The 22,944-nt window shown below is 36.1% G+C and overlaps 3 protein-coding genes and 1 non-coding gene across 5 annotated transcripts; 3 read left to right on the forward strand and 1 right to left on the reverse strand.

The window, feature by feature from the left end:
• Window positions 1–3,626: 3,626 nt before the first annotated feature.
• Window positions 3,627–5,472, forward strand: LOC129299140 (uncharacterized). Of its 2 annotated transcripts, none has more exons than XM_054937591.1 (3): window positions 3,627–4,694; window positions 4,782–5,049; window positions 5,167–5,260. In XM_054937591.1, the coding sequence occupies exons 1-3, from the start codon at window positions 3,771–3,773 to the stop codon at window positions 5,172–5,174; spliced, it is 1,200 nt and encodes a 399-aa protein (XP_054793566.1). In that variant the 5' UTR covers window positions 3,627–3,770; the 3' UTR covers window positions 5,175–5,260. The 2 variants fall into 2 exon arrangements, with proteins under 2 accessions (XP_054793566.1, XP_054793565.1); XM_054937590.1 differs by having other exon boundaries at window positions 3,629–4,694; window positions 5,153–5,472.
• Window positions 5,473–6,041: 569 nt separating this feature from the next.
• TRNAR-ACG (transfer RNA arginine (anticodon ACG)) lies at window positions 6,042–6,114 on the forward strand. The gene has a single exon. It is a non-coding gene; the product is annotated as a tRNA-Arg (tRNA).
• Window positions 6,115–12,343: 6,229 nt separating this feature from the next.
• Window positions 12,344–15,343, reverse strand: LOC129299141 (trihelix transcription factor ASR3-like). The gene is made up of 2 exons (XM_054937593.1): window positions 14,601–15,343; window positions 12,344–13,162 (listed from the first exon to the last, which is right to left on the reverse strand). Exons 1-2 carry the CDS (start codon window positions 15,073–15,075, stop codon window positions 12,597–12,599), a joined length of 1,041 nt encoding a protein of 346 aa, XP_054793568.1. The 5' UTR covers window positions 15,076–15,343; the 3' UTR covers window positions 12,344–12,596.
• A 4,274-nt stretch (window positions 15,344–19,617) lies between these two features.
• On the forward strand, window positions 19,618–22,744 carry LOC129299142 (gamma-glutamylcyclotransferase 2-2-like). The gene is made up of 9 exons (XM_054937594.1): window positions 19,618–19,930; window positions 20,597–20,732; window positions 20,817–20,893; window positions 20,980–21,036; window positions 21,212–21,268; window positions 21,377–21,417; window positions 21,541–21,609; window positions 21,692–21,771; window positions 21,919–22,744. Exons 2-9 carry the CDS (start codon window positions 20,624–20,626, stop codon window positions 22,056–22,058), a joined length of 630 nt encoding a protein of 209 aa, XP_054793569.1. The 5' UTR covers window positions 19,618–19,930; window positions 20,597–20,623; the 3' UTR covers window positions 22,059–22,744.
• The last annotated feature ends 200 nt before the right edge of the window (window positions 22,745–22,944 follow it).

The following is a 22,944-nucleotide window of genomic DNA, read 5'->3' on the forward strand; positions in this document are numbered from 1 at the left end:
ATGCTACAGTCTCTTGATATTCCAGAGTGGAAATGGGACAGCATTTCTATGGACTTCATTACAGGATTGCCTAGAACATCTTCTGGTCATGACACTATATGGGTAATCGTAGATCGACTCACCAAATCAGCTCATTTTCTTGCTACTAATATCAAGTATTCTCTCGAAAAATTAACTGAAATCTACATAAGAGAAGTGGTGAGATTGCATGGAGTGCCGACAAATATTGTATCTGATCGTGATCCGAGATTCACATCAAACTTTTGGAAGTCATTACAGGAAGCCATGGGTACTCGTCTGAGTTTTAGCACAGCTTACCACCCCAGACCGATGGGCAAACGGAACGAACCATACAAACTCTTGAAGACATGTTAAGAGCGTGTGCCATTGAGCTTAGAGGTAATTGGGATAGTCACTTACCATTAGCTGAATTTGCCTACAATAATAGTTTCATTCTAGCATTCAGATGGCACCTTATGAGGCATTGTATGGAAGAAAATGTAGATCGCCACTGTGTTGGACAGAATTAAGTGAGAGAACTGTTTTGGGGCCAGACATTGTTGATGAGACTACCCAAAAGATTGCTTTAATCAAGCAAAAATTACTCACAGCTCAAAGTAGACAAAAGAGTTATGCGGATAAGAGGAGAAGACCTGCTTGAGTTTGAAGTAGGTGACCATGTATTTTTGAAAATCTCTCCAGTAACTGGTGTTGGAAGAGCTATTAAGGCTAAGAAGTTGACACCAAGGTTTATGGGGCCTTTTGAGATCTTAAAACGAGTTGGACCAGTAGCGTACCAAGTAGCATTACCACCCCAAATTGCTGGAATACACAACGTATTCCATGTGTCACAACTGAAAAAGTATCAACCAGATCCTTCCCATATAATTGAACCCGAGGAAATTGAACTCAGGGAGAATTTAACATTCAAAACTGAACCAGAAAGGATTGTGGATTATAAGGACAAGCAATTAAGAAACAAGACCATTAGATTGGTTAAAGTAATCTGGAAGAGCACAACTCCAGGTGATGCTACGTGGGAGACCGAGGACAGTATGCGACGTGATTATCCTCGTCTTTTTGATTAAGTGAGTAGTTAATAGTTATTAATTTTAAATTTTGAGGACAAAATTTCTAAAAGGAGGGGAGAATTGTAACATCCCAATTTAAATTTTAATAGTTAATTTGGGTTAATAAAAATTTTGAAAGTATTATTAAATTATTATTATAAAAAAAAGGTATGCAAAAAAAAAATAAAAAATAAATAAAATAAATAAAAAATAATAATAAATAAAAAAATAAAATATTATTAAATTATTATTATTATAATAATAAAAAGAAAGAAAGGAAAGAAAGGAAGAAGAAGAAGAAAACGAATTTGCTTCGTCCGCCGCCTCAACAGTAAAATAATAAAATAATAATAAAAAGAAAAGAAGAAGAAGAGAGAGAAAATAATTAAAAAAATGTGGGACCCACTGAATTTTTATAAAACTCACCCGTTTCCTTTCATTTCTTCAATTCCTTCGCGCGCGAGCTGAGGCGGAGAGAAGCGAGTTGCCGGTGCGAAATATCTAAATTTTTAAGGTAAGAGTTTTTAATAGGATATTTAGGGTGTGATTTTAAGCTTTTCAAGACTAAGTAAGTGTTCTAAAAATTTTTCTTAGTCATCTTTCTTCTTTGTTTCTGATTTTGTAGTGGTAGAAAATTTAAGATCTGGAAGAGGGATGAATTTATGTTGAATAAATATGATTTTTGAGGTTGTCAGTAGTATAATAAATGTTCTAGAGTATAAATTTATTGATGATCTTTGAATCTGTGGCTTATGGATCAATTTTAAACTAGATCTGAAAATATATGTTGATTTATTGAGGTTTAGATGATTATTTGGGATGAGAAATGAATTATTATGGTTATAGGATTATGATTCTAAACTAGAGACTTAATTTTTAATTTTTGAGTATTTTAGGTGCGAATTTATAAAATAAAAAGAAAATTTTGATAATAGAAATTAATTTTGAAGTTGATTTTTAGATTATTAATGTTTATTGATAATTAAAAGAGGAGTTAAAAATTTTACTTAATAGTATTAACTATAGATTTGTATTAAGATTGAGATTAGGAATTATGTTATATTTTTAATTCTATTATTAGAATTATTTTATTAGTTTCAAAAATTGAAACTAATATTTATAAATAATATGTTATTTGTAGATTGTATTACTGGTGAAGATTGTGGTGAGAGAGAAATTTTAAGGAATAATTTATTGAAAGAGCCACAAGGTAACCATGCTTTTAATTTGTGATTAGTGTTACTTCATGTTAATTGGGTGATTATTGAGAAAATTATGAATTTTGTAATATTGTATAATTGTGCAATATTATTATGAATTTGTTTATTTATTGTGGGAGGTGTTGGGAGACTTGCTATTATTGTTGTATTTATGTGCCACGTGGTATGCCCCTATTGGAGCTCAATAGGTGGTTTGTAAGGGCTCGGGCTAATCTACCTTTGGCCGGGTAATTTAGCACCGAGTGAGGGCTACGGCTCGAGGTTAATGGAGGGATATAAGGATGGTTGTTTGTGTGTATTGTAATATTTCTTATATTTGTTGGAATTATATTATTTTTAATTCTCACTTAGTAAGCACACACTTAACTGTTTGTATACACTATCATAAATTGGCTTTGGTTACTGGGACTTTTGAGTCTCATTATATGGTTAACAATTTTCAGGAGAAGAGCCACGAGTGACACGTGGAGGAGTCCCAGAGGCTTAGTGGTATAGATCCACTGTCTCTTTTGAGTATTTAATTTATGATTTATAATGTGTTATATTGCCAATATTAGGGCTTTTTGTTTATTGTCAATTATATGAATATATAAATGTAATCATGCCTTTCAAACTATTTCTATTTTTGGTACAATTTGGATGACTGTAATTTTAATATTTGGTTTACTTTGGATTGGTTAAAATGACATGATTATAAGGCCAAATAACTGGCTTGTGTTGAAATTGACTAAATTGCTTATTTTACTTGTTGGGAGTATAAGGATGGACAAATGTGATTTAGTTTACTTGTTGGGAGTATAAGGATGGACAAATGTGATTTAGCCTAATGGCATGTGGGAGGTAAAAATTTATCTGAAATGTTATAGTGTGTGAGTTGAAGCCAATTATAAAATATTTTATATTGAAATTATTGATATAAAAATGTGTTGGGTGGCTGTAACCCAACTATGGTTGAGTTAAATTATTTTAAAAAAAAATTTTGGTGTGTTACACATATTAAGTTTAATTTTTAAAAAGTAATAATAATTAATATAAAAATAATCATTTAAAATAGGGCTAAAAGATTAAAAAAACTTTATAAAGTTAAAAAATTAAGACGAAAGTTTATATAAAAATAAATGATAAAAAATATATTTTAACAGCAAAGGGAATAGTTATACTTCAAGCACATACATATGGTCCAATAAGCAGCGGAGAAAAGAATATGAGAGGGACGTGCAAGTGACGAAGGCAACGCCAAACACATAAGCAAATTTGACAACTCAGCTTTATTCTTGGCTTTCATGAAAACCTCCCCTTCAAGGCAAACACAACTCTCACGAGACAAAGCAAGGTTTCTACTTTTTTTATTTGGGTTTCACCTTCCTCACTCCTCTTTTATCTCCATTTTGCTCCACTCACATTTGTATAAATCAACAGAGAACTTCCAATTCCTCTGTCTCTCACTCTCTTTCCCTTCCATTACCATAGACCACACTATATGGACTCCACCGTCAGCACCGCCACCGACGTGGATTGCTCCGGCAGGCGCGTGTCCTTTGCCGATCAATGCCAGCCGAATAATGTTCCTCTGCTTTTGCAGCCATCTTATGCGAGGTCCAAGTCTATCATCTTTGACGAACTCCGAAACTTTCGGATAAGCCTCAAATGGTGTGCTCTTGATCATTCTTCCAGCGTCGGCAAGATCATCTCCTACGTCCTGTTCGTGCTTCTCGCCATCGTCGTCCCTATCCTCACCTCCCTCTTCGTTCAAGTCCCTGCATCCGCCACCGAGGACGACCCACTGTCTTTCAACAAGCTTGTTCAGTTACCAGAATCCTGCCTCGCCATTATGTCCTTCTTCACTCTTTCCCGATTCTTCCACAGGTACGGGCTCAGGCAGCTTCTGTTCTTAGACATTTTGCAGGACGACTCTACGTACGTTCGACGAGGGTACACACGAGAGCTGGAGAAGGCCTTCAGATACTTGGCCGCCATAATCTTACCGTCCTTCTTCGTAGAGCTTGCCCACAAGATCATATTTTTCTCTACAGTGAAAGTGTCTGTCCCGCATATAAGCCCTGGGTTTCCCCTGAATTCCATTGTGTTCTTGCTAGTGTTGGTTTCGTGGGTTTACAGAACAGGGGTGTTCTTGTTGGTGTGCGTGCTGTTTCGGCTAACCTGCGAGCTTCAGATACTAAGATTCGAAGGAGTTCATAAGTTATTCGAAGGTTGTGGGTCTGATGCAAATGTGATATTCTGTGAACATGTCAAGATCAGAAAACAGCTCTCTGTCACAAGCCATAGATACAGGTTCTTCATAATTGTGTGTTTGGTCACTATAACAGTTAGTCAGTTGGGATCTCTCTTTCTGATTTTAGCTTCCAAATCCGTCATGACCTTCTTCAATTCTGGTGACCTCGTGGTAAGTAACTATATAAGCAAGCACTCTCTGCCACAATGACTGGTCGATTATGTTGATAAGTAATCGAGAAATAATGAGAAAATGCAGATATGTTCGGGGGTGCAATTATGTGGGTGCTTCTTGTGTCTACTGGGTGCTGCGAGGATCACACACAGAGCCCAAGGGATAGTGGCGGTTGCGACCAGATGGCACATGCTAGTCACAAAGTCATGTGCAGAATCAGAAACTGATCATCAATGGAAATCTCAGACGCCAGAAGGATTGGGAAATGAGAGTGATTCTGATTCCTCCGACATATACATATCAGTAACCGCTCAACAACCCTCTTCCGCCTTTCAAACCAGACAAGCTTTAGGTGAGTGTTCTCCTCTGCTTGTTCATAAAGCTTGAGGATGTTGATGCTTCATGTCATGAGGACTTATATTACATACATGTTGTGTTTGATGGATTGAATGCAGTGTCGTATTTGCAGCACAATAACGGCGGGATAACGCTGTTTGGGTTCGCACTGGATCGAGGATTGCTCCATACTCTGTTTGCCTTTGAGTTTTCTCTGGTGCTCTGGATTCTGAGTAAGGTGGTTGTTTTATGACTAAATGTGTTAGCCCAGAACGAAGCCGTACTTGTAAGAAGCAGCAGCAGCAGAAAAGCTTCGTTTGAAATAGACCATCATAGCTTTGCTAGTTTGAAAGTTTTAACTTGAAACTTCGGCAGGTTGAGGGATGTTGTATAAATTCGGTGCTTTAATTTTTGCAGGAGTTGTAACATTCAACGTGTATTAAAATTGTCTGTTAAACTTGACCAGATATATATATATATATATATATATATATATATTGTTAAGCCCATCTCCAATAAAATTGAGAATTGAAAACTACAATAATAGTAAGTTCGTACTTGAAAAATAGCAGATGTACCTTGCGACTTCTCATTTCCCCGACGTATAATTTCATTCTCGCATATGTTATATGTATTTCCTTTGTCCTTTTTTTTGTTTTGGACAGCGCGTATTTCCCTTCTCATTTGCTTACTTATCAGCCATGCATATCTAAAATCCCTGTGATGCTTCTCTGCGTTTACCGGAAGAATCCATTGCGATTTACCCCTTCTCAGGTTCTCTCAGAAGAAGGGAAAGAAACCCTGCACTCTTGGATTCAATAATGATCACTTAACCATTAAAAATCTCCGTTCATAATATAAACTTGTAAATTGATACCATGAGGAATTCAATTATCACCACCTACGCCCATGATGCAACCTTTTGCCTGTCTTTTCAGGGCTGAGGAGGAGAAGCTATGATGTTGTTAAAGAAGATATTAATTATTTAAATTGGCCTTTCCATCAATTGACTCCATGGCCCAATGGATAAGGCGCTGGTCTACGGAACCAGAGATTCTGGGTTCGATCCCCAGTGGAGTCGAACGGTTTTCTCTTTTTTTTCTTTTTTTTTTTTTAACAATTTACACTTCTGCCATGCAAGGCTGGGAAATCCGCCATTTGATGCAAGGCTTTTTGGGATGAGAAAGTAAACAGCATCTTGGTCTCGGATCCTTATTGATAGTTGGATTTTTTCAAATTAATTTGTAATTTGGTCTCTGAATTATAAATCTAGAGATATTTTGAATCCTGAACTCGAATTTATTATATTTTAAATCTTGAATAAATAAAATTGTAGCAATTTGATCCCCATCGTTGATTTAGATTAAACATCCATTTTTTTAAATCATGAGCCATGTATTCATCACATGTGGACACAACTTTTTGTTCCTCCTCACACACACTCTTCCTCTCCTTCTCTCTCCTAAACTAGATCCTCAATCTTCTTTTGTGCTTATGTTTTGCACTTTCTACTCTCTCCTATTCTCTCCCTCCTCCCCCCCCCCAATATAACAACATTAACATTGGCTATGATTGGAGAAATAGAATTGCCATTGACTATGATTTAGGGGAGTTGGTTTTTGAAGACATGCATGTACCTGAGAATGGCACGTAACTCTTTGGAAAGAAAAGGGGGAGAGAGAAATATAACATCCTGAAAATCTAAGATCGAATTAAGCAAAGTAAATGTAGAATAGTTCAGTTAATTAATGAGGTGTGTGACTTAAGAGGACTAACGGGCATATTTTGTTGTGTTTTCATCCTTAAATTTAGGTTCAAAATGAAGTTAAGCCATCTGGGCATCAAAAAGTGAGAAAAACTTGAGAGGAAGCCTCTATGCCACATGTTGTGCCATGCAGCACATTTGTCACAGTGCACAGAAGGCAGATGATATTAGGAGACCTTTCTGTGCCATGCATCGTTACATGTGTTGCATGCGCTGCGATGCATGACCAATTTTTCTGAAAAGAATATTTGTTCAAAAAATCAAAGAGGAAGAGGAAAATGAAAGACCCGAGGTTTCTTTGTTAAGGCTTATTTCCTTAAAGGTTTGGAAGCATTTTGAAGCTAGAAAATATCTAAGTTAAGGTTTCTAAATCCCTTTTCTCTCCCTTTCTCTTCCATTTTCTTAGAGAGTTAAGTTAAGGTTTGAGTTGAAATGATGATTTTCAGTCCATTTGAGTTGTAGGTTCAAGCCCATTGGCTAAAATATAATTAATGGGAGTCATTGGGGTTATCTAAACGTAGTGTTAATGCCTTTAAGAGTTGTTAATTGGTAAGGGTCATTAATGATAAAAAAATGGCATTTAATAGAGGAGGTTGGATTTATTTTGAAGTTATTAATGGTGATTTAATAGTTCATTAATGACAATGTAGGCTCTTGGAATCTTGCAAACCTAATGAGTATGATGAGAAATAGGGGATTTTATTTTATATGAGTTTAAAAAGTGGATTAAAATGTGAAAATTATTCAAATAAGGATATTGATGTTTAGATTGTAGACTAAACAACTTGGCACCATTCAAGCTATTTGGAAAGCTTTAAAAGTTTTTGTTTTGAGAAGTAAACTTTTGACCTCTTAAAGGTTTGAGATAACCAGAAAAAATCTAATTTATATAGTTGTTTGTTAATTAATTATTTGTTTAAATCATGTTTGAAAACTGATTGGATGTTGTGAAATTTATTTGATGTAAATTTTAACAAGCGGTGTTTTTGGATGAGTAATGTACTAGAATTAAGAGAATGATATGAATTATATACATGTTATTAAAGCTAATGATTAAGAAACATCCATATATACATGTGTGTGTGTGTGATTGTGAGTATCACAAGATATGTATTGTATGATGATATATGGAGTATGATAGGAGTGATTTGTGATATATATATAATGTGATGTGGTAATTGTCAACACAAATGTATACTATATATTGATGAACATGGCATGATCATTGACAGGAGTTTCATTTAGGGAGAGGAGTAGTATTAAATTCACGTGATAGTAGTAGCTTACAGTTGGAATCGAAAGCTTGTCTCAATACTAACCATTGGAATTAGAAGATAACCATTATCTCATGATTGATTAGAAATTGTCTCACTTATTTTTTAAGAGAAGTGAACCTAACTAGTCTCCACCGATCCATGAGGAGGTTAGGTTATGGGTACAACATCCCATAGTTATCAATATTGGGGGAAACTACAGATCATAAGTAAGTGAGGTAGCCTTGGCCAGGCAGCTCCTCATGAGTGGAAAGATTGGTTAGTTCAAGTTATAAATGTAGCCACTTGATATCCACTAATTTCATATCAAAGGTAATTGGGGGTATAAGGTTGGCAATGATTATATATTTTTTTCTGACTACATGATTGTTATTATTATGACTCCAGTTGTGCATTGGTAATTATATGTGATGATATGCATTTGTGCTCAGCCACATAGTTAGCCTTTTTATGGTTGATGTAACTTTTGAAATATACGTATATATTGGCTGTAAAAAGGTTTATAATGTCATTTATATCTAAAATTAATTGATATGTAATTGTATAGATTAGATTGACTTTAGTTACTGAGTGATTGTACTCACTCCTCATTCTTTAATATTATAAGGCTTAACTCATTGAATTAAGACCAGGAAAATGTCTAAAGGCTTAAGATTTGAAAGATAATCCTACTTGTAGGCCTCAAAGTTATTATATGTATTTTGAATTGTTACTTGCTAACTAAGATATCATATAATCCATTGACTACTTGCATTATGGTTGAAAATGATTTGTATGTATTTTGTGCTCTAGGTTTGTGATGAGGCGATATGAGTAAATAAGGCTAAAATACTAATACAAGTAGAGAAAAGTATAGATGAATGAGTATTATGATTCACGTGGATTCTTGCAAAATTATTCCCCTTATGTTCTTGTGAATCAAGGGGTTGAGTATGGAAATTATGGTTTATGTATAATTGTTTGGCTAGAGTGCGTTGCAAGAGTCCTGTACGGTCCATTAAATGTAGTCTAGAGGTTGCTATAGGCTTTTGGCATTTGTGTGATGATTTAGGCATCCTAGTTGTGTATTTATATGAAAAAGTAGTAACTTCTATTTAGAGCTGGTAATATGAGTTTAGCTTGTAGGCTCAACCCGCTAAATAGTGGGGGGCCAGGTTAGCAAAGGTAGTTTCATTTATATGCGAGTTTAATATTGACCCACCCGCATAACTTGACCTCACAACGGGCTAACCTGTGGGTTAGTAGGTTAGCCCACTTAACTTAAAAAAAATGACTTTTCTTAGACCTTAGTGACATAAAACAAAACCCTCACCTCTTTATTTAGTTTCACTCTTCATCTTCAGAGTTGCCTCTATTCCTTCTTAATCCTCACGAGTCATCAATGTCGCCTTATCACTGTCACAACCCACCTCATTCTAAACTCTAGCATCCTCACAAGTCCTTTTCTTTAGTCTTGGTAACCAAAACTTCAATCTTTCTCCTTCCGAAGTCACACAGGCCATTGCCTCCAGTCTATATCCTTTTGCCATATAAATCTATAAATTAATTTAAATAAAAAAGCTTCCATATTGTCTCTTTTTTTCTTTAACTTTATTGTTTTTTCCTTCTTATTTGGCAAAGTTGCATGATAGTCTAAAAGCCCTAACAGGTTGTGTGCGTGTGCGTGCGTGTGCGTGCGCGTGTGTGAGATTCTGCATTTTTAAATGGTTATTAGTTGTTATTCTCTCTTCAAGTTTTGTCTCACTCATGTCCAGAGAGTGAACAGATCAGTACTTGATAATAATTTTGGGACCCATACCAATTATGGGAAATAATTATAAATTAAAGCTTTAGAGAAATTAACTCAAATTAATATTATTGCAACTTTCAACAAAGTTTCTAACATTATTATTAATTAAGAAGAATCTTCAAGTTTGAGATTGTAATTTTAATTATTTAGAAGGAATTTTATAATTATTTCAATAATTAATTTTTAAAAAGAAAATATGATTTTTTTTATTGCAAAACAAAATGAAAAGAGATGAATTTATAATTTTTAAGATTGGAAAAAATTGTAAAAAAATTATTTTACTGGCGGGTTAGCTCGCCAACCCACTAACCCTCAATGAGTTGGCCAGTTAGGTAGAAACACAACTCGTCAAGATGCAGGTTATGCCAATCCACACCACATGACCCAAACAGGCCAACTTGCGAGTTGCAAGTTGGTTTATATTACTAGCTCTAGCTTTGTAAAAGGTGTCTAAATTTTAATAGAAAAACTATTTGATTGTGAAACTTGTGCCATTAGTTAGAGTTAGAAAAAAGCTCTTTGTAAATATTTAGATCACCCTAATTAGACGTCAGACAGAGGAATAAGATGCATAGAAGTTCATCCCAAAAGTTGTCACATGACAGCTTTATGCTGTCAAATATTATGCAATGTACCGCGATGCGTGGCACAGAAAATAACGTACTGTAGCGCATGTAACATAAGCTGCGACCCATCGGTCTCTATTGCACTATTTTTGTTGTTTTTCATTATTTTGCGAATACATTGACTTGTTTTAAATCGCATGCTTCCGCATATACTTTAAACTCTAATTTGTGCACAATTAAGCATTGGAGTATTTTAAATTATGAAAAATTAGGATTCCTACATTTATCATTGTATAAAATTGGTAATCCTTTTGGAGTTATACCCCTCGACTATCGTGGTTTATGAAAATTAGTTATGTTTAAGTAAGGATTTTTACAGGAGAAGGCATCCTCTGTTGAGTAGGATATCCTTTGCATGTAGCTTATCGCTCTTAACTCTTAACTTGTCCACTATTCTAACATTTTCAAATCACAATTCTGTATCACAAATAAATGAGCAGGACAACATTTTGCTGCGTCTTCAACTTCCCCATCTTCATCCTTTCCGATAATCTTGCTTCTTCTCCTTCTTCTATCCTTCCCAGTAACCTTGCTTCTTCTTCTTCTTCAATCTACGCAGGCTTGCTCCATTTTTGCAATCACTCGCTCAAATATTACATTTCTTCCTAAGATGTCCCCTTTATACCATGTCATGTGCGCGCGCGCGCGTGCGTGCATGCTTGTGCATGTGCGTGTGTGTGTGTGAGAGAGAGGCAAGGAAGATAAATGTTCCATCTATGTGTGTGTGTGTGTGAGAGAGAGAGAGAGAGAGAGAGGCAAGGAAGATAAATGTTCCATCTGTGTCTGTGTGTGTGTGTGAGAGAGAGAGAGAGAGAGAGGCAAGGAAGATAAATGTTCCATCGGTGTCTGTGTGTGTGTGGGGGGGGGAGAGGCAACGAAGATAAATGTTCCATCTACAGAGGAAAGGCCAAAGAAGTAGGCAGGGAGGGAGGGAGGGAGGGAGTGAGTGAGTGTGTGAGAGAGTAAGAGAGAGAGAGTGTGTGTGTGTGTGTGAGAGAGAGAGAGAGAGAGGCAAGGAAGATAAATGTTCCATCTGTGTCTCTGTGTGTGTGTGAGAGAGAGAGGCAAGGAAGATAAATGTTCCCTCTACAGAGGAAAGGCCAAAGAAGTAGGGAGGGAGGGAGGGAGTGAGTGAGTAAGAGAGAGAGAGAGAGAGTGTGTGTGTGTGTGTGCGCGCGCGCTTGCGCGGGCGCGTGCGAGTGCGCGTGAAAGGCTAAAGAAGTAGGGAGAGAGGAAGTGAATTCTTAACTAATGGCAACGATCAAATTATCCCAATTTTAATTATTCAATGTTTAAAATGTATCAAGTGAATTCTTAACTAATGGCAACGATCAGATTATCCCAATTTTAATTGTTCAATGTTTAAAATGTATTAAATACAACTCAAAATTTAAATTATCGTTAGGCCTATAAGTTCAACGTCTAAATTGCCACTTAACCCATTCTTTCCCCTCACTTGACATAATATGTTTTATTTGAAAAAACAAACAATCTTACATATTATAAAGTCCATCAAGCTTTTACTATTATATTATTCATCTACAATGTTTTTCCCTTAATAGCCCTGTCTTATGTGGGTCACCTACATTATTTTTCCCTAAATGCCCTTTCTGATGTGGGTCCTATTATTTAATTGTCAGTTATTATTTTCTCTTTAGAGTAAAAACTTCTGGAGCAAACTTCTCCTCTGTCATCACTGTCTCTCCCCCAGTCTGTGTCTTCACTCCCAGATATAAGTCAGGAATATGAAAGCGTGAGAGAGATTTGGTAACTAATGGTTCATTTAAAAAGGTATAATTAATGGATTATATAGACAATGAGAAAGAATTGCTAAAAAAGAAAATGCAAAAATACAGAGAGCAAAAATGAGTCAAACTAGTCTTATTCCAGTCTGACTTCTCAAGGATTATATATCGGGATAAACATTTTGTGAAAATCCAAAAATCTTTCAATTCACAACTGGCATACGTGATAGAGGGTTGGCGAATCTTTTTCACGCGTAAAATCGATTCATCAGACTAAATCAAAGCATATGGCTATGCCATAGAAGAACGTCCGCTCACAAACATAACAACAAGATAGAACAATTAAAAGAGCAAACTGTGATATTTATTTACATTCTTGGATAAGATTGCATAGTTGCTCAAGGGTGTCTGCAAAATCTCCGAGGCTTGCTATGAGCTTGTCTCCCTGAAGTCTTGAAAATTCAGTTCGATAGGCCTCAACATTCTGCAAGCAATCTGTCCGACAGTCTGCTGTTTCAGTACTAATGGCTTGTACTTGTTCTGCCAACTCTTGCAATTTCAGAGCCAACAACACTTCATTATTTTCTTCACTGCCAATTGTTTCGGATGTCGTATAGGTCTTGCTTGGCCTTTCCTTAACTTGGGCTTCTTGAAGCTTTCCTTTGGCACGGCTCTTCACTGACATTTCCAAGCCAACCTTTGAAGGTTTTTCTTGTGTACATTTCAAATTAGCTTTCTCTCCTATCGAGTCTTTCAAATAATCTTCTTCTACATCATTTTTCTGGGGCTCCTGGCTTTTCTCAGGCCTTTCTTTAATACGGCCTCCTTGAGGCCTTCGGTTTGAGAGTTCTAAAGGTTCCTCAGAAAGGCAATTCTTAAGCTTTTCTGCATGCCTCTTGGATTTAAACCATCGCCTTTTTCTTTTGGACCCTAATTGTCAAATTCATAAAAGCCCATCAATGTTGACTTCTAACCATAATGAGACTACTACACGTAAGTGGTAAGAATCCAACTGGGTACAAGACGACTTACTAATACTTGGTTTCATTAATTTACTCAATTAAGACAAACTACCTCACCACGTATGTATCCATACTCTAATAGTAGGTTTTCATGACGCCTAAATTATCTTTTGCAACAGCTTATGTGCACAACCCAGTCAACTGAGCTTTTAAATACGTATAAGGTAGCCTAGTGTAGCATATCCCAGGTTGATCAGATTCATATAACTAGGTTTAAGATGTATTGGCACTAGTTACAAGCCGGATCTAAGCCCTCAAAGCTTTGCCAGGCTCTACAGCTACAGAGGAAAAATTAAATAACTAAGGATCCTACCATGCCTTTCTGCAACCAGCCAAAGTAGGAAACTACACATAAGGTTGGCAACAGAAGTTCCTTATTTCAATGCTCGCTCTTCAAATAAAGAGTAAGATCAGCTCATCAGCTGGCATACATGATAATGAAGGCGTCCAACATACATATACCACTGTTTGTTAAAACAAGAACAAGAATAAAGTTGAAACTCTATGATGAAGAGGCACCACAAGACACAATTAATTACATCAATAACTCTTTCCACATTTGTCAAATAAAAACACGTTAGGAAAATCTTTACAAATGACAGAAGTCAAAACGATCAGTAATGACTACTGTGAAACAAGAATTAAACTTATCACATATCAGCTGCAGTTGTTTATCAAATGATCCTTTTAACATGCAAATGTTGTTAGTTGGATGGACTATTAAGTTCCATACGTGCGCAATTCTTTCCTAACAAATCGAAGCACACCTATTAGATCTAGAAACCATATGAGAGAAGGAATGCCAGTTTTTCGACCTTTTTTTTTTTTTTTTCTGGCATTAAGGTCAATAAGATTTTACTGCAAAGAAAGAAATCTGTGCGCAAAATTTTTCCTGCAAATGACCTGAGGGAGCAAGACTAAATTTAGTCATTCAAAATATAATTAAAAATGGAATTTCGAGTTTGACCATTTACACCATGTAGTCATTCACATTCGAGAAATCAAGGTGTTCAAGTAAACCAGAATTTGAAAGCTCTCTTCATAGTTGTTATAGGGTTATAATGCAAAAGGATTACATCTTAGCAAGTATGCCGCATGAAAAGTTCTTTTTTATGACCATAATTGCTTCGTGGCTTAAGTAAAAGAGTGTTTTGACATGCAAGCTTTTGTGCACTGAATGAGCACGGGTCATTGATATTACAAGCCCATCTGATGCATGGTGATTTTACTTTTGATGAACATTACTAAAACAACATACAAAGACTGACAATTAAGCAATAAGACCTTGACTAAGAAACTCAGAAATTCAACAACAATGATCTTAGTCCAAGATGGATGAAGCGTACCAATTTCTTTGGTCACATCGTCATCAATCTCCTCGGACTCTGCTTCTGGATCACTTTCTGGGTCAGCCCCCGAACGTTCATCTCTTGCTTTGACAAGATCATCAATTGCCTTAAACAATTCACAGTCAAAATTCTCAGGCAACCCAAATTTCTTAGCCCTCTCGCCTTCTAAAGACAAGTACGACTTGCGAGGCGACTTTGACTCCCAGGCCTTGATCGTGTTATACTCAGAAAGCAAGGAATTCCACTTCGTCCGGCACTGATTCAAACCCCGCCCAACATCCAAAACGGCACAATTTTCAGCTATCATTTTCCATTGTTGATAAGAGGACAAGGCTCTCGAACAATCCGCTTCGACGGCAGCGATCTCGTTGACAAGTATGAGTGATTCCGTTAAGGTCCAATCTGGAGCTGCCCGAGATCGTGTGCATCGAGAACCAGAAAGGGATTCACATGCATTTTTCCCCTCATTCATCCTCACCGCAATTTGTTCCTATTTCTAGCTCAGACCGAATGATAAAATAGCTTCACATATTTCGATCGAATAAAAAATCCTCATAACGATGGCGAAGTTGAATTAGCACGGAAATGAGTAAAAACCAACAAGTTTTGCTCCCCTTTGCGCATACGAAGAACTGAAAAAGGCAAAAAAGCAAAACCTTTCCCTCCCGCTTTTCTCCCTTTTACAGATCCGGGGAGGCCTTTCCCAAACGCGAAGCATACAACCAGCCCAACGACTATGGGGAAAACAGTAAAACGGCAAAAGTTAGATTTTTCGCAACTGTAAAACGACGTATTTTAGGTTTTTTAAATGATATAAATGCATGATATTTGGATATTTTATTTACTCGTTGTATCCTTGTTTTAAACTTTATTAAGTTACTTGAAAAAGAGGAGTTTGGCACTGATAATGTACCAGATGTTATGGGCGTTATGATATTTTCTTGGGTATTTTTATTCCTACATTTTCTTTAATAACCCACTCCTATGGCCTATGCCTTGAAGCCTTAAAGTACTTTAAGACAGTTTTGACCACGGAACTGTTTTTTTTTTTTTTTTTTGTGTGACTAGTTGAAATCTTCCTGTAATAAGACCAATATAATGGGATTAATAGGTAAATTAATTTATAAAAAATAGTCATACGCTTGTAACCTCGAACAATGAATCAAATCTTAGGCAACTAAACAGTGGATTGATGGATTTAAATTTATGTATTTAAATTTTGGGAGAATCACACGTAAGGACCTCCAGAAAAAAGTTATTCATGTGCAAAAATCAATATGAAATTATTTGTTATTAAAATGATATTAAAGACTTGTTTTTTTAATAATGATTTGTTGTCAATTCTTATTTGTAATTAATTATTTTGAAAGGTACTTTGTTGCAATCCTCCCTTAAATTATTTTTGCTTGTGTATTGTAAAAAAATTAAAGGGAGAATAGAAACAAGCTAATGTTTGAAATGGGAATAAAAAATTGAGATTGACGAGTACCTCTATTTTCCAATGAGAAGGAGATGAGGACGAACAAGAGACAAGATGAGAGGCAAGGGTGACGAAGGCATCAATAATAAAAATGTGAAGAAAATGAGACGTTTATGTAATTAAAGTTTTAAATAATTATAGTTTTTAAAGAATTAAAAATCACAAAAAAAGTTATAATAAAACATTTTCCACATTCAATTTTTTTTTATAAATCTAGATAAGAGATTTGGTTTAGATATAAATTAATTCATATGTGTGTGGATCCTTCCAATGAAAATGTAAGCATAATTAATCCTTTTTCGGTTAATGATAGTTTCATCCACTCTCTTGTTCTTCTTAGGATGTAGTTGTGCTGTGCCATCTCATTTGCTCAATTTTATCATGAACAAATTAAGATAATTTATGCTTACTGGGTTAATAAAATTTCATAATTAATGAAAAGTTCCCAAGATTTAAATTTTTGCTTAAAAAAAAGTATTTGCGTTTAATGTGCACCATGCCCTAAACAATATTGGCTACAGTGCAAGAATACACATGCCCAAAAAAAAAAAAAACCTAACTAACACTAAAAGTTCCCAACGGACTAATAGATGGATAATGTACTCAAAGGTTAATGGCACGATACGCACTCTTAATTGGTAGCGGTAAGTTATACGTTTGGCTCCGCCCTTATCTCATGAGCACTTGCTTGCTCTATATAATTTTTTTTTTGGGGGGGGGGGGGGTTGGGAAGGAAAACAACACGTGTACCCAAATAATTGAGTTATATATAAACGCGACAAGTGTGGCAATTATTATTATTTATTTTAATATAAAGTCATGGAAAATCATGCAAGAAAATACATCTATTCATATTAAAATTCAAAAGGATTTGCATGCAGGCCCTAGAAATTCTAAAGTTCTTGTGTCAGAGTTGATGCTAATAATGTGGCGAGCAAGTGAATGAACATAATTAATTGTTTTTTTAAATGTATAGTTAAATATAATTGTTCGGTTCTTTCATAACAAAATACTGTTAGTAATATTGTGAAGAGAATGGTTATTTAAGAAGTTATGTTAAATGAGTAACATGGCTTTAACCTTTAAGTGAATATAAGAAAATATTAATTTTAGCAAACTTCTTGTCCCATCAAAGTTTTAAGCCTTTAAGAATTCATAAAATTCAATAGCAATTATTCAAGAAACTTTTAACCTGGTTACCTTGATTATTGCAAATGATTCCATTATAAGTAGTACCATTTGCGTTTATAGGTCCATCAATGTGATCAAGTCCAACCCAGCTCACTTCTTGATGAAACCACTTGGCTTGTGATCTATAGCTCTGTTTGTTATGCAGGCTTCAATTTAAAGAAATTGGAATTGGCACTAGTGCTAGCATTGGTAGTGGGGTGGGAGTGAGGACAAGACTTTAAAATTATATTTGACATAGAGTAATACTTTTAGTGAATACTTATTTCTATTTTATTTTATAATTAAACATAAATTATGAAAAGACTATAATACCCCTTACACTTAAAAAAATGTGACCTAGCTCAGGACAAATCACCATGGTAGCGCAACTTCAGTTTTAGTTTGAATGCTTGAAATACAAAGAATGCAAAAGTGAGTTGGAATGTGGCAAATATTAAAAAGCCGAAGCAAAGCATCTTCAACAACCTGAACCCAATTTTGAAACTTTATTCAATTTCAAGTTTGAATGTGGTAGATCTAAAGAAGTCGATGACATCTCTGACTCCGATCTTTCTTCTTCTTCCATCTCCTTCTTTGTTGATGCTCTGCGTCTCTCTTTGATTTTTGCTCCTTCACATTTGTTGAAACAATCTCAATGACTTCCTCCTCCTTTGTGTTAGTGCCGGAGTTACATGTAGGCAAACTTGTTGCAACATTTGCAAGGTTGAGGTTGACAGAGGAGGAGCACAAGCAATCTAGGTATTTTTTTAAAGAGAATATTTTAGTCATTAAAATTTCAATCTTAAGATTAATTTTATAATACTAAGGGGGTAATGGGTTTGAGTATTTTTATATAAATGGATCTAAGTAATCTCAAGATTTAGTGAATAATTTATACTAAACATGTTAAAGATATGACTACTCTATCTCAATTTCAATTCTTAACATCTAACACGACATGCCAAATAGAGCATTTGACCTCAAGAGGACATGTGGTCAAATTTCTTTTAGAAGCCGTGGCCACAAATTATGTGTTGGATGCACATAAAGGCAATATCTCTAGCAGCAACATCTTCATTAGAGTAGATGATTTTACATATTATTTTTGAGATGCTCAAACAAACATGTGCGAGGAATCACTGTCAGGGAAATCTTTTTGTGCTCTGGGCGCTGGCAACTGACCCCAACTTTCTTGCAACTCTCAGCTTCGACCGTTGTGAACAGTGATCAACTCCCATGAAGTTGCCCGAAGAGGCGATTCCCATCTCTTCCTATACTTGGTCTCGGACCTTCCTTATCTCAGCCCGTCACCTCAAAATATTCTCAACCAAGGAAGAAAGAATTCCAACTTATCTGGAACTCGATTCTCCTTGTCTGTTCCTTTTCTCCATTGCTGCTAAGCATATGTTCTCCACGTTTTCACACCTTGATTCGATTCCCTCCAAGAAACTTGACCATTGTTGCACTGTTTTAGTATTCCTGAACTCCAAGCTCCAATTCTCCTGGACAAGCGCAAATGTAATATAACTCTTTATGTCCAGGTTCAATGAATCAAAATCAATTTCTTCCTTCTTGTTTTTTTTCCCCGACTTTATGCACTCCCGGGCTGTGGCCACCACATTGAATCGCACGCGACAAGTCCACATCACTTCTTTCTTCCTATTCTCTCTGTCCATCCTTCTTCAATGCTAGCATTTCCACAATTATTCAATTTCCCCCGGGGGCAAAAAAAAAAAAAAAGGAATCATACAAAGCCAGCACCACTAGATCTGTCTATTTTCTAATGACGTGGAGGAATAGGAAATCATCAATGTAAGATAATTAGTATGCATTCTCCCTATCATGCATAGTATAATTAGTCTCGAATTCTCTCCAACATGCCACCCAGACGCCCACCCAAAAAAAAAAAAAAAACAGAGAGTCTAATTAGCTATCAATTCTGAATTTGAATTAATTATCATTAATTATTAAGATGACACTCGGTTATATCTATCTGATCCTTTTTTTAAGTTACTTTTGATTAACTTTCTAAAATTAAAATGAGTTAATTAGAATAGTAAAATTATTTTAAAAATAAGTTACTTCTTAATTTTGTCCCTACATTTTAAAAAGAGTGATTTATTATGTGGGAAAAGTTTTTTTTTTAAATTAGAATATTATAATTTTTTTTTAGAATTCGAGGGAGGGTAGTTTTACAATTGTAGACAAAGCTTACAGAAATTAAGAAAAAAATAACTTGTACAAAGCACCAAAAACTTGCCAAAGATTTATAAAAAGTGCCGAAGGAAGTAACTGTTGGATGATTACATCATTGATTAATTGATTATTAGATCTGATTTTTTTTTTTTGGGGGGCAAACATAGTATTAGATTTCATTAGATGTGACATGCAATATAGCAAGGCAAGGCATGCAGGTCGCATGAATCATGGCACGTTTGGCGCACTACTAAATCGAAAGCCCTCTCCCTCCAATGCCTCACCTCATCACCTGTCCGTGCAACAACCGATCCAAAGGGGGGAGAGAGAGGGGAAGAGGGAAACAATCACAACCCAATCTTGCAAGCTAAACCCTAATTGATTAGCATTCCGCTCATTGTTTCTCTCTTTTTCGCCATCACGACCTCTCGTCCAGTCTTTTAGATCCAACGGAGATTGTTCTAGCACTTTCTTTCTTCCGGTAAGAATCCGCTGTTTTTTTTTTAATTTTATTTTAAAATGTTGCATCTTCGTTTTCCGTTTGTTTCTGCATCGCGTTATTCAGTATCTAAGGAGGCACGCAATGGTGGTTATTCATTCTATTTTTGTACCGCTTAACGGGCAGGAAGAAGACGGCAAAAATGTGGGGAATAATCCCCATTTTTATGCGTGAACATGTCAGGGAAAATAGCTAATACCTGATTGAGCAACTAGTTGAGTTTCCCCCTATAATGCTTATATAAAATTAATGCTTTACCTCAAGTCATTCCCTTCCCTTTTCGTGCGGTCAGCCTATTTGACTATGAATTTTTTAGCTTAGGCGCTATTGTGAACAGTACCAATTTGCTTTGCGTTTTGTTTTGTCGTATACGTTACTGCTTCACATGCCTTTACTCTTGGTGGCCGAGGGAAGGAGTTCGATTGAAGTGCCGTGGAAATTGGAAGCTGAATTCGGGGTTGTAGAAAGTCTGTATTTTGCGTTTGAACGCTGCTTGAGTGGAGTCGGGACTTTTTATGCTGAAGTGCAAATTTTCTTTTTATTCAAATTACTTTTAAATTAAATCAGTTCCCGTGAAAGATCAAATGTACTTATCATCTGCATAAAATTTATCTTCATTCATGCTGGTGAGTTGTGTTTCATTGACAGTGGATTCTTCCTCAGAAGTTTACAGCCATGGTGTTTTGGGTTTTTGGCTATGGTTCACTTGTGTGGAACCCAGGATTTGAATATGATGAGAAAATCATTGGCTTCATAAAGGGCTACAGACGTGTCTTTGATCTAGGTAAGGCTCTCAAGGTATTTATCATGTCATGATAATCTTATTCAGCTTTTACCATTGCTTAGACATGTCATTTACTTGCTGCAGCATGCATTGATCACCGAGGTACACCTAAAAACCCTGCAAGGATTTGCGCATTGGAAGAGAAAGAAGGGGCTCGTTGCGTAAGGATCTATTATATTACTCTACGGTTAAGAGTGGCTTTTGTTCCCCCCCCACCCTTTTTATGAGCTCTTTGATCTCATTACAGTGGGGTGCTGCTTATTGTGTTCGCGGAGGCCCTGAAAGGGAAAAATTGGCAATGCAGGTATTTGTTTTCATTGATGCAATCTCCAGAATGAACTCTTGGTTGTTCATCTTCTCGCATGAAATAAATGTGGTTGTAGGCATTACGATAATGTCAACATTTTTTAATGAATTGATTCAGTTATTTACTCTCATAACATCATCCCCCCTCTCTCACATTCTGCTGTTTGATGCAGTATTTGGAGCAAAGGGAATGCGAATATGATCAGAAGACTCTTGTAGATTTCTACAAGGTGAGGTTTTCAATAATTTAGCAATCATGAATTCTTAACTACATTATTATTATTATTATTATTTAGATTTAGAAATTAGAACTGGTGCTAATTTGTGATCTTTTATAGGAAACTGATACACTGCACCCCGCTTTAACTGGAGCGATGGTGTAAGTTATTTAGCATTGCCTCTCAGTTTTATTTCTTTATCTTCAACTGGACCCAGTTAAAATCTCACGCCATTGGTCTGTTCCGAATGCGAATTTACTGACAGACTCATTTCTATAATCCAGATTCACATCCACACCAGACAAATCAAACCAATTCTACCTGGGATCTGCCCCACTGGGTGACATGGCTAGGTATATTGCAGTAGTTTCCGCCGTTTATGTGCAAAGGGTATCCTTTTCTTTCTGGTTTATCTAATATCTGGAGATCATTCAGGCAAATAGCAACTGCTTGTGGCCCTTGCGGAAACAACAGGGACTATATTTTCCTTCTAGAAAAGGCCATGTATGATATTGGTGAGTTTTTCTCATCTCTGTTCTAGTGCTTGCAGTAATAACCCTCTGTCTGCATGCAAAAGGGGGAACATAATTTGCATATAAAATTATAAGCCTTTTGTTGGTCTATATGCCTATTTGATGAGTTTTGGGAATCTTGATATGCAGGCCATGAGGATGACATGGTCATAGAACTTGCAAATGAAGTGAGGAAGGTAATTGAAGATATGGACCATGTAGTAGCCAAGGACAAGTTGGGTGGGCCAGGACTACTCCCATACCCTCACGATCCTATACCTGCCCTTTGACTGCACGCACTTCCAGAACCCATTGCCCTCGACTCCTCGTGATTGCTGATTCATTTCCTAGTTTAACTCTTCACATCGCAGAGCCACTAACCACTCTATTTTCTTCTACCAAGCCTCTCTCTTTTACAATGTAGAGCAGTTCCAGTTCTACTCCATCCTCAACTAGCCGAAGTCTAACCAACTAACTCGAACTATTTAGCTATATTGAATAGCTCCAAGCATAATCACATACTAAACCCAACGTGGTATTGGAGCCTAAAGGCATATTAGATTCTAGAACCTTGCAAAAAAATTAAGAGGGGGGGGGGGTTCTATTGGTTAAATAGCTTATACTATAGCACCGAATACAATCAAATACAAAACTTAACTGCTCCTTGTTTCCTTGATTAGGTTCGTTAGCTTATCCTACTTGCGGCCATTCCCTTGACATGTTGCTTAGGTCCGTTTAGTGGTTTAGGTCAGGCTAACCCACCTTCTGGTGGTGGGTGTAATTAGTCGAAGATGTTCTGTTTCTATCTATTTATAACTATGACGTCAAAACTGTGAGATTATGGTGGTATGTATCATTCTACAGCGATAGAAATACTAGATGGGGTTTCGCATAACGCTTGCTGCCACCCTGCTTATCTCATCACATCATTGTGTGATATGAAGTGACTTGAGACTCGCAATTCCTGCAAGACTAATTTTCAGTTGCCCCGCAAAGTTGACAGTTAGCACACCGAATATTGTATCAACAGTAATAAGACTAATGTGTCAATTCATGTTTTACAAATGGTTTTACGACTGATTTAACATCCAATAGATGATTTTTATTAATCTGTGTATAATTAATATATGCAATAAAATTTGAGGAAAATAATTTTTAACCCGTATAGTTTCATAA

Source organism: Prosopis cineraria, unplaced genomic scaffold, assembly GCF_029017545.1.
Source record: "Prosopis cineraria cultivar Desert tree isolate PC_DT_omini unplaced genomic scaffold, ASM2901754v1 PC1048, whole genome shotgun sequence".
Classification (NCBI taxonomy): domain Eukaryota; kingdom Viridiplantae; phylum Streptophyta; class Magnoliopsida; order Fabales; family Fabaceae; genus Prosopis; species Prosopis cineraria.

Coding starts and splice junctions, on each gene's coding strand:
- LOC129299140 (XM_054937590.1), top strand. CDS start 3,771: ATGGACTCCACCGTCAGCACCGCCACCGACGTGGATTGCTCCGGCAGG. Junction 4,695..4,781: donor TCAATTCTGGTGACCTCGTG/GTAAGTAACTAT, acceptor GAGAAAATGCAG/ATATGTTCGGGGGTGCAATT. Junction 5,050..5,152: donor TCAAACCAGACAAGCTTTAG/GTGAGTGTTCTC, acceptor GATTGAATGCAG/TGTCGTATTTGCAGCACAAT.
- LOC129299141 (XM_054937593.1), bottom strand. CDS start 15,075: ATGAATGAGGGGAAAAATGCATGTGAATCCCTTTCTGGTTCTCGATGC. Junction 13,163..14,600: donor CGATGTGACCAAAGAAATTG/GTACGCTTCATC, acceptor TTTGACAATTAG/GGTCCAAAAGAAAAAGGCGA.
- LOC129299142 (XM_054937594.1), top strand. CDS start 20,624: ATGGTGTTTTGGGTTTTTGGCTATGGTTCACTTGTGTGGAACCCAGGA. Junction 20,894..20,979: donor AGAAAGAAGGGGCTCGTTGC/GTAAGGATCTAT, acceptor ATCTCATTACAG/TGGGGTGCTGCTTATTGTGT. Junction 21,418..21,540: donor GCTTTAACTGGAGCGATGGT/GTAAGTTATTTA, acceptor TCTATAATCCAG/ATTCACATCCACACCAGACA.